This window comes from Propithecus coquereli, unplaced genomic scaffold (genome assembly GCF_000956105.1).
Source record: "Propithecus coquereli isolate 6110/MARCELLA unplaced genomic scaffold, Pcoq_1.0 Scaffold147, whole genome shotgun sequence".
Lineage (NCBI taxonomy): Eukaryota > Metazoa > Chordata > Mammalia > Primates > Indriidae > Propithecus > Propithecus coquereli.
Genome location: NW_012139080.1, coordinates 6,672,348 through 6,683,202, shown reverse-complemented (window position 1 = coordinate 6,683,202; position 10,855 = coordinate 6,672,348). Strand labels below are relative to the sequence as shown.

The 10,855-nt window shown below is 44.0% G+C and overlaps 1 protein-coding gene across 1 annotated transcript; it reads left to right on the top strand.

Annotated features, from left to right (window-relative positions):
- Positions 1–7,579: 7,579 nt before the first annotated feature.
- On the top strand, positions 7,580–7,980 carry LOC105806812. The gene is given in 2 exon segments (XM_012640016.1): positions 7,580–7,816; positions 7,819–7,980. Coding segments are annotated over 2 exon segments (399 nt in total).
- The last annotated feature ends 2,875 nt before the right edge of the window (positions 7,981–10,855 follow it).

The window sequence follows — 10,855 nt, the reverse complement described above, 5'->3', positions numbered from 1 at the left end:
GAGATGTACACATTTCAATTAAATATCCTTGAGTTTAGGAAGGTTCAAATCAACTTTATTTTGGAAAATGCTTTCTCAAGTAATCCCTGCCTAATATGGAAGTCAATGCTTCTTACAAAACTATAAATTAAATGACTCATTTTGGAAGCTAAAAACCAAAGAACAGTGGAGAGAAACAATATTTGAAGGTAAGTTAGCTCCTGTGAACCAGTTTCTCTGTCTCTACTACAATCTCTTCACATTTGTCTTCAACAAACCCGCACCTACTTACCTCATTCATAAAAGTGCCTGTTCTAAGTGAGGAACAGCCCTGAGATGTTCAGATAAAGTCTGTCTATGTTTTCATTTCAACTAAAAAGATCCTTATAAAAGTAATTTTAATGTGAAAGATTTATTTAGGTTAAAAATATTCGGTAGCTGAGATGGGAAGGAAAACAAAATACTGGCTACTAAAATTAATTTTCCCAGGGTAATAAAAAATAGATTTAAAGATATAATTTCTTATTTATATCTGACTCCCAACCCTTCCAAATAGCTTGAATCTCTTTGCTACGCATTAAGCATGGAAAGGCCCTTTGAAACACAATTTGTTTTACAAACAAAAAAACAAAAAAGGCCGTGTCTGCCAATAATGTGCATCATCAGTTTCAAACCTTTTGGATAATAGTCTGTGAAATACTATTTTAAAATGGATATACTAGGTCATACTCATTTTTTAAATTAACTACTCTGAAAAATTTATATTCTAGTAGTAAGTTATTTCATATATTTGTTTTATTTTCTACCTGAGGCTCTCCCACGAGGCCTTTGCATCTTTAAGAAGAGCCCCGGCCAGGGCGCGGTGGCTCACGCCTGTAATCCTAGCACTCTTGGGAGGCCAAGGCGGGTGGATCACTCAAGGTCAGGAGTTCGAGACCAGCCTGAGCAAAAGCGAGACCCCGTCTCTACTAAAAATAGAAAGAAATTAATTGGACAACTAAACATATAGAAAAAATTAGCCGGGCATGGTGGCGCATACCTGTAGTCCCAGCTACTCGGGAGGCTGAGGCAGGAGGATCACTTGAGCCCAGGAGTTTGAGGTTGCTGTGAGCTAGGCTGATGCCACGGCACTCTAGCCAGGGCAACAGAGCCAGACTCTGTCTCAAAAAAAAAAAAAAAAAAAAGAAGAGCTCCCTTCCATAAGCTTAGCTGCAACTTACAACATACAAACTCTTCAGTATAACATAACAGAAAAATACATAACAATAGCCCCAAGAATGAAGTAACAGCTTTGGTTTATTCCTCCTTTTACAGGGAACCTTTATAAAGAGAAACCGTAGCATTTCTCCCAAGGCAGAAAGGATGATCACCACGGCGCCAAACCTCCTCCGCTGCTCTGACAAACGCTGAGCCAGCCTCATGTGGAGCATTTCTGCCCCGAGATCACTCTCAGCAGCAGAGAGAGGAACACACTGCATTTGCACTGTGCTGATTCACTGAACCTTTTGTGCAAGTACAGGGATGCGGGGAATGTTTGCTTCTTAGCTTGAAACCCTTCCAGCCGTGATGACTGTGTCTCAGCTTGCCCTTTGTCCCTGAGGCTGCTGTCACGCGTGTGATACCAGAGAACACTGATGCAGCCCTGGCCATCAACTGGGCACCAAGCCAGGCACTACACATGCATCCCCTTCACTTTATGCTCACAACAAATCTGTGGCAGATGAGAGAATCAAGGCTCCAAAAGGTTATTAATAATCCATCTGTGCTCAATTCCAGTGTGGGCCAGAGACTGGCTTTCCCCAGTGGCCTCGTGCCTAACCACTCATTTAGTCGGCCTCATAGAATTGGCTCTTCGAAATCTCTTCAATCACTGTTTTTCTTCCCCAAAGATTTCAACTGAAATATGGTCCCTCTATACAATAGGTCTCCCTCAGACCCTTCTAGTGTTATTATATTTTCTCCATTAACACAGAAAACATAAACTGCATGATAGCAGGGACTATCTCCAGCAGTGCTCTATTTTTAGCACTTGAAGTGGGGAAAAAAGCCTGGCAGAGCAGGTATTCATTATGCATTTGTTGAACGAAGGAAATATCTGGAAAAGTGGTGCTGCAATGATGGTCAATCTGGAAAACAGTAGGAGCTCTAGAGGACCTGAATTATGTATTTGCTTTGCTCATTTTTCCAAATTCACTTGCCAATTATTCCTCTATTAGCCTAAGTAGCACAGTACTAACTAGTAGATGTCCAATGAATCATTTAAGTACAACTCTGTAAAGCGCCTTTATCTGCTGGCAAGAGTAAAAGTCAAGTAGTCACAGCTTTGCCAAAAAGAAACTGCATCAATGTGGCCAAATCACTTATCTCTGGCCCTCGGCTTCTTTCGGGGTAAGGTGGAGGGTTTTGTTATTTCTACATCATCTCTTGAAATTCTTTCCAAAAAACAACAAAATACCTGTCCTACCAATCAGTGATTCCCAGAGACTACTATCTCAGAACTTTCCAAGAAGCATCACTTGTATGCACCATTGCCCTCTTTCCATCCTAAAAATCCACAATGTGGTTTCAGTCCAGCTCTCCCTAACCCCAACAGGAATTAGGAAAATTCATTCCCATTCAAAGGCACGCAGCAATTACAGTTTGCACTGACGGGCAACTCCCTGGCATCAGTACCATTTCCGTAGCCCAATTATTCTACAATCCCTTCATCTCTACGCCCAACCACTCTGTATATCCATTTAAGGAGTGACATTTGAAACTGTTAAATTTTTGCCCACATGTGGTGCTGGAATGCCTAAGGAATTAGATTTAAAGCAGATAACTAACATGAACCATCAGAAGTGAAGATGTTGAAGAATTAAGCAAGCACAGAAATCAAGAAAACAAATTTACATATGCATGAACTTAAGTGTAAGCATAGAAACAAGTCATAGGCAAGAAGAAAAATGAACACTGCATACTTTGATGAGCTTCAATTCCTGAAACTCAATAATCTACTACATCATGAAACTTGAAGGAAAATGAATTTTTCTCCTTGACTCAGTGCTCTACGTAACAGCATTCCTTTTCTATCAAGAAAAATATACTTCTATCGCTGCAAACAATGAATATGTATGACTATTTTACATAGTAAGCATGCAATAAATACTTCTTGAATTAATGAATAAATTTTCCCTGCCTAATGATGTCTGCTGTGAATTTTAAAGATCCTAAAAAGAAAGGGAGGTGGGAGGGCAGTGCTGTCTGTTTAATTTTATTTGATGAGTATCCAGTACACAACCATTAGTTAGAGCTTTAAAATGACAATTCTGACCTTAACAGAGTTTCTCCAATAAAATTATTTACTGTAATAATATAGATACTCTTTAAAAGCTAAATCATGGCAAACACTGGAAAGCTTTAAAAAAAATAAAGAATTTAATACAACCTACTAAGACTCTTTTATCCAGGAGCTATTACCAATTTTCTTTACTAATCAGAAATTTAAAAAATAAAGAAGTGAAATAAATCGAAGCTCTGCACCTATTACATCCTGTCAATAATCTGTGAAAACAGAGATTATGCAGTAGTGTTAGAGCCTTCAAAATTTTTTTCCTAAGGAAAGGAGAATGTGCACTGTCATTTATGGAGGGCCCCATTTAAGGGATGGAAAAATAGAGATAAAAAAGATTCGGACCTCTGGCATCAAGGAGGTTCATAGATAAATCAAATGCCTGACTGTGTCCAACATTTTTTCTTTGGTATTTCTCACGTCTTGACAGTTATCTAGTTTCAAATCCAACTGAAAACCCTCCTCATCTCCTCATCTTCCCACTGCCCCCAGCTTCCTAGACTGGTTACAACTCATTCTGATATCTTTACTCAGCACCTTTTTAGCATTAACATTTACAGTTTACACTGCCTTTATGAACTTTTGTCCTCATGGTGCACTGGAACTGCACCAGGAATACAGCTCATGCAAAAAATCCATGTCATCGCACATGGTAAGAACTGAATGGCCAGATGGGAGGTGCATGGGGTCGGGTGGGAATTAAACCCTTCAGTCTGCTCCTAGCAAGAGTAAATGCCCAGTATAATGGTCTGGCTGGCTAGACACTACACAACAGTGATCACATAACAAAGGACAATAGGAACAAAAATAGGCATTAAGCATCCTATATTAAATACACACACGAAATATCCTGGGATCTACAGGAATTCAATTTACAGATTAAATAGGTTGCAATAAAAATGTCAAGGGACTAAAGTAAAAAAAAATAATTAAGAACAGGGTGGGCAGAAGTGACAACATGCATTAATATTTACAAACCTACTCCACTGTGAAAGAATCTTCACAACCCAATAATAAGTGTTGGCAAGGATGTGGAATCATTGGTACACTGCTGGTTAGAGTGCTGGTGGTATAGTCACTTTGGAAAAGAGTTTGGCAAGTCCTCAGAGCGTTAAACGAGAGGAGTTACCATGTGACACAGCCATTCTACTTGTAGGTATACACCCAACGCAACTGAAAACGTATGTCCATGCAAAAACTTGTACACGAATGTTCACAGCAGCATTATTCATAATATCCCAAAAGTCCACTGACGAATGGATGTCATATTTTGGCCTGGCATTTTCACTTCTAGAAATTTATTTCATTGGTATAGTCACATGTGTAGACAGATGGGTACACTGATGCTACTGCAGCCATTTGCAACAGGAACTGGGAAAACTCCCAAATAACCATTTATTTATTGCCACTAAATAAATCATGATTTAGCCATACAATGTAATACAGTTCTCCATTAAAAGGAGAACTGTTCTTGCTGGTATGGCACAATTTCTAGAAATTTGAATATGCATAGAAAATTAAAGGGGGAAAAACTACCTGGGGAGGGAGAGTATATCGATAAAACTCATTTGATAATGTTCCCCATTCAAAAAGCATACATGCACTGCTTTCTAAATTAAGAAAAAAGGCTGGGCACAGTGGCTCACACTTGTAATCCTGGCACTCTGAAAGGCCAAGGCAGGTGGATTGCTTGAGCTCAGGAGTTTGTGAGCCTGAGCAAAAGCAAGACCCCGTCTCTACTAAAAATAGAAAAATTAGCTGGGCATTGTGGCACGTGCCTGTATTCCCAGCTACTCAGGAGTCTGAGGAAGGAGGATCATTTGAGCCTAAGTGTTGGAGACAGCAGTAAGCTATGATGACCCCACTGCACTCCACCTGGGGCAACAGAGTGAGACTCTGTCTCAAAACAAAAAATAAAATTTAAAAAACTAAAACTAAAAATACATTAAGAAAACAAAAGCAGAGGGAAAAACAAGTTGAAAAGGAAAGGACTAGTTGCCATTTGCTGAGGACAAGGCCTCAAGCATTCCCCATGAATCGGATAAAAAGGAATCCAAAGCCTGCATCCAAAGTTAATTTGTCTTGTATATCACACTGCAACAGACTGACTTAATATCATTTTTCCAGAAAGTCAAGACTATCACTGAGGGAAACCTGGAGAAATCCTAGGGAAAGCTAACTATGACCTTTACTCCCCTTGAGCTATCTTACATTAAGGCTAGAGCATTAGACCCTTCTATTATTGGGGATTATAATCTGACAGCATTTTTACTTTATACAAGGCACCAATTCTGTCAGTATGCTGCTTGGTGAAATTTTCATAAGTTAATTAATCGGTCACTGCCTCACGAAGGCTAGCCACATCACATTTTACCTCCATCAAGGAGGAAGATTTACTCCAATGACTTTAATCTCAAAAATCTTTTTGATTGGAAACAACCAAGACTGTTCATCAACAGGGAGATGTCTAAATGAGTTACGAAACATTTAAGTCTATACATACATTTAAATCCATTCTTTTTATGATTTTATTCTTTAAAACCATATATACTTTGGCCTAAGCAAATAAATCAAGTAAGCCAGTTTTGTATGCACCAATACAGAAGAATCATTCTGCTAAGAAATACTGCGAAAATAGAATGTGCACAACAAGTTGTATGCTACTGTGCGGGGGTATGGTAGAGAATATATACAAAGTATGCTTGCATACTCTACTTCTGGAAGGATTTACAAGCAACAGTAGTTGGAAACAGTACTGGAAACAGTAGTTGCCTCTACAGAAGGACACCAGCAGCTGTGAGACCAATTTTTCTCTACATACTCCTTTAGCATTAGAGTCCTGTACCATGTAAGAGCACTACTTGCCCTAAAATTAAATGCCACGGAACAAAGATCCTTTCAGGAGGTATAAATAACAAAAGGCAGAAGGAATGTGTAGGCCCCACCACTCCTATCATGGAGGGACCTGGATTCTCGGCCTCAGCAAGCAGGCTTCACCTCCTGCAGCACCACCACCTACCCTGGACTTGGGCAGGTACCAGCCGGGGACAGGTGCTTAAGGCAACCCCTTCCTCTTTCAGCCTCGGTTCCTAAGGGCCAGCCTCCCAACACTAAGAAACCTACTACTCTACTCTCAGCTTCCTTTAAAATGGACCTTAGTTTCCAGATTGTCCATCAACCTAGAATATAATTTCTCCTAGATTTCTGTTTGTGTAAATACTTCTAAATTAATGTTCCTGCCAGTCCAGCTTACCCGGTTTATCAAAAGCTAAGGGCGGGAAACAATCTTCTAAAAACGCCACACACAGAGGTTGACACATTCCCCACCCCAGAAAACAGACTGCGAATTCCCTAAAACCGTAGACAGACACGCTGTTTACAAAGCGTTTCCACAGACATCATCACATTTAGTGCCTTCACACGCTTCAGTGTCAATCCTGGCAAACCTAACAGCTGCCAAATTGGATTTATTAGTCTCCAAGAATGGTGGAATCAGCACTAATAAAATAGCTATCAAAAGGCTGCTTTTCTACCTGCTCTGATGACTGGGAGTTCTCAAGAGTGACAACTCTGGGCATTCAGCATGCCGACTGGCTCAAATGCCATCAACGTGACACCTTCCTTCCTGAAGCATCGGAGAGGAATGAACCTCTGGAGGCTTGAGGCGTGCTGGGGTATGCGCGCGCTGGGGAAGGGAGAGCGCAGTGAGGACCAAGAAAAGTGGCTCTGGCTTCGGAGCCCGGCCGGGAACACTGCACCACCAGGGTCTCCATCTCTACACAGCAGAGGGGATTTGGCCAACGCCAAAAAGGGGCAGCTCCCGCGCCAGGCGCGCTCGGGGAATCCTCTGGGGCTGATTGAGAGGTTCGGACTCACGTGAGGGCCAACCGAACTCGCAACCCCGAGAGGCGGTATCTACAAGAACTCAGAAGAAACCCGAGGGGAGGAACTGTATATTCCAGGCGCCCAGCTGACGCCCGCAATTTAGAAAGGTGACCCTCGGTCCATTTTCCTGGAGCAGAGTGCACAACGGATAAAGTTACAGCTGGCAGCAAACGCAGCTAGGAACTCGGGGTAGGGAGGTGCTCCCAGGGAGGCTGGATCCTAAAGGGGGTGTGGCGGCTGGGGCTTTTATGGGGGTGGGGGTGGAGGCGTGTCAGCCGGGCCCCCGGAGGCGCCTCTGCAGCCTGGGTGGGTGGGCTAGGACCCGGCGCGGGGTGCGGCTGTCCCGGGTGCCCCGCCACGCGCTCGCTCGCCGGCTCACCGGTGATGTCCAGGTACACGTCGTCCTGCTGGTCCAGGCAGTGCAGTTCCTGCGGCGTGGAGCTGCGGCTCTTCTTCACGCCCGCCGAGGTCGACGAGCAGCGCCGCGAGCAGGGGGGCGCGGCGGCCCAGCACGGCCGCCGCTCGCTCTTCCGCTTCATGGAGGCGGCCGCGGTCCGTCAGGGGGCCACGACCATGGCCCCGCGTGCCCGCTCGCCCGCCGAGGCCCCCGCCAGCCCCGTAGGCGGGCGCTCGGGGCAGCGGACGCAGAGCGGCGCTGCGGGGATGGCGGGCGCCGGCCGAGCCCGGCGGGAGGCGGCCGCGCAGGAGACAGAGGAGGGGCCCGGCCCACGGCGCCTGCCGCGCTCCCTCCTGCCGCCGCCACGGGACCCGCGCCGCAGCTCTAGCTACAGCGCCTCCTGCCGCTGCCCGCGCCCCCGGCCCGCCCCCAGGTGCCCGAAGCCCGGTGGCGCGGCCGAGGCGACGGTGCCGCCGCCGGCGGCTGGGGCTGCCCGGGGTAACCGCGCGCGCCCACTGCGGCGGCGGACGCTGCTGTGAAGGCGTCCGAGCACCGCGGGCCGCGACTCCCGGGGACCCCGGGAGGGCTGTTCCGTAGAGCTTCATTCACAAAAAAGGGCCCACAACCCTCCTCTGGGCCCGCAGACTGAGGCCTTTCATTGGTCAGTGAGGCGTGACGTCACGGAGACGGGGCCTTTCTACAGGCAGGTACTCGGTGACGCCATAAAGAAAAGTCTAAGCGGTTCCTCCAATCAGAGATAAAGTGTGCTCACGACCCTCTGCCAACCCCCTAACTTTTGTTTCTTCTGTGTCCTCCGAGTGCCAACAGGCCAGTTCCCAACTTCTTTTAGTGAGTCACCAAACCTTTACACAGCCCCACCCTATCAACTTAACTCCAGGTCTTTGGCATGTATATTTTTTAAAGTATTTCTTGGTTTTCCTTGTAATTCGCGCCAAGTGAAAGGGACTCTTGCCATGGCTGCTGGCTAGGAAAAGAGTACGGAGTGATCATATTGCCCGCAGCTGTACAGATTTAAAGTAGAGTTGATTTCAGAACTTCAGAGGAACTATTTAAATCAGCTACACTCTATTTATCGACCTATGCCCAGCATTCAAAAAGACCAAGCAAGGACTAAGTAAGAAGTCGATAAAACTACCGTGGAAACACAATATACTGTAATGGTTTGCACCTCATCCTCTTTCATCTCGAAGTCCAGTACTCACGTTAATTCAGTAATTTTATACACCCATTCCTGTGTATAGCAGAGGCATCGACAGGTCCTATTATATTATGAAGTATTGAAGCAACCGGCAAATTTAGTCCTTGAACTTTTAACTTGCAAACTGTAGGGTCACATCTCCTTCTTTTTATACTGGGTTAAAATAATTTGCTGGTCTTTCTGGAACTTAACCAAAACTGTCATTTTTGAGGGCCTTTAAACAAATGCCCATGGTAGCATCTATAAGAGTGAGAAGATTGGAGGGCAGCCTATCGATTGCATGGCCCCAAATTCTACATCTGCAAGCTACTGCTATTTTTCACAAGCATTTTAACCTTTTACCAGAAGTTCTGCAATTACTGCCAGCCTGGGGAAGAGAAAGATGAATTCGAGTCAGTCCCCCACTGGAAGCCTCTCAGAAATGCAAATTTTCATGCAGCATCTGGGGGGGTCGGTATTTGACTTCTATTGTTGTGGACTTTTGCCTTAAGCACCACTAAATGGGAAAGAAAGGGCTGTGTGTTTGTCTCTCTCAGTGTGGAGCTGGAGATCAGCATTTCTGTAAGAACTTAAGGTTAATACTCATGTTCATTCTTCCCATTTCCCATAAGGAAATCAGTCAAGGCCTTAAGGTAAAAATGATCTATGTGTTTGTAGGGTCACAAGCAAGAGACTTGGGAGGCTTTGAAAAGCTGTGGGAATAAATCTAGGTAAGCAGAAGCTGTGTGGTCATACAACTCTGTTTTGACCGGAAGAGAAGGCCTTTCAGACTGGTCTAGGGGCTCAACATTAGAAAGCTTCCCAGACTATCAGGGATTTTATGGGAATAGGTCGTTCTGAATAGATATTACAAGGGAGTGTCCCCCGGCTCCCTAGAATTACAGAACTACAAGTACCCCATGACGTTATGTTTTTTTGAGAGTAATTTATTTAAATGTCTAACGAAAACTAAAGTGCCAAGAAGTTCACTTATATCAGTTCGTTTTCTCTCACTTTCAAATAGTGTTTGGGCTAGAAATTCTAACAAAATGCACATTATTTAAATCAAAGACGAATGTCATAAATACAGATAATTATACCATTTAAATATTTTTATATTTTGCAAATATATAACTTTATGGTTTGTATAATATTAAGTATAGGAATATATTTTGTAATTATGTGGAAGCATCTTCCATTGAAAGGGAAGCCTGTGTGCTAAGTATACACATTAAAGTTTTAAACCCTATTATATTTTGTTTTTAGGTCATGTTTAGATAGTGACAGAAAAGTGCTATTTCTTAGCTGATATTTGTTTGGTGTATGGCAAGTCTCTTGAAAAATTTGACTTCTCCTTTTCAGTAAGTTGCTTTCTAGGCTTGGGAATTTGGCCATAGGAAATGTACTTTAGTTTGCTTGCTTAGTTAGTTTGTTTGGTGTTCATCGTTTGAACTCGATCACGGAATTTTAGAGCTTGAAAGCACCTTAGGCAATATTTGGTCCAAGGCTATCCTTTCAGAGTGAGGACATGGGGACTCAAATAAGTGGCAGTGGCCAAGGTAGGGTGAGAACCTAAACACTCTCTCAAGACCCTGGGTTGTCTTTTCAGGAACTGAGTTTAAAGAATAGATTCATCTAGTTGTGATTCTCAGCATTATGCGCAGCACAGTGAAAAGCAAAAAGGAGGGGTTCTCTGAACAGTGGTCCCCAACCTTTTTGGCACCAGGGACTGGTTTCATGGAGGACAATTTTTCCATGGATGAGGTAGGGGGATGGTTTTGGGATGATTCAAGCTCACTACATTTGTTGTGTGGTCAAACCTTTCTGCTAATGATAATCTGTATTTGTAGGCAATCCCCAGCGGGAGCATCACCACCTCTGCTCCACCTCAGGTCATCAGGCATTAGATTCTCATAAGGAGCAGGCAACCTAGATCCCTCTCATGTGCAGTTTATGGTAGAGTGCGAGCTCCTACAAGAATCTAATGCCACTGTTGATCTGACAGGAGGCAGAGCTCAGCCAGCAATGTAAGCAATGGGGAGCCGCTGTAAATACAGATGAAGCT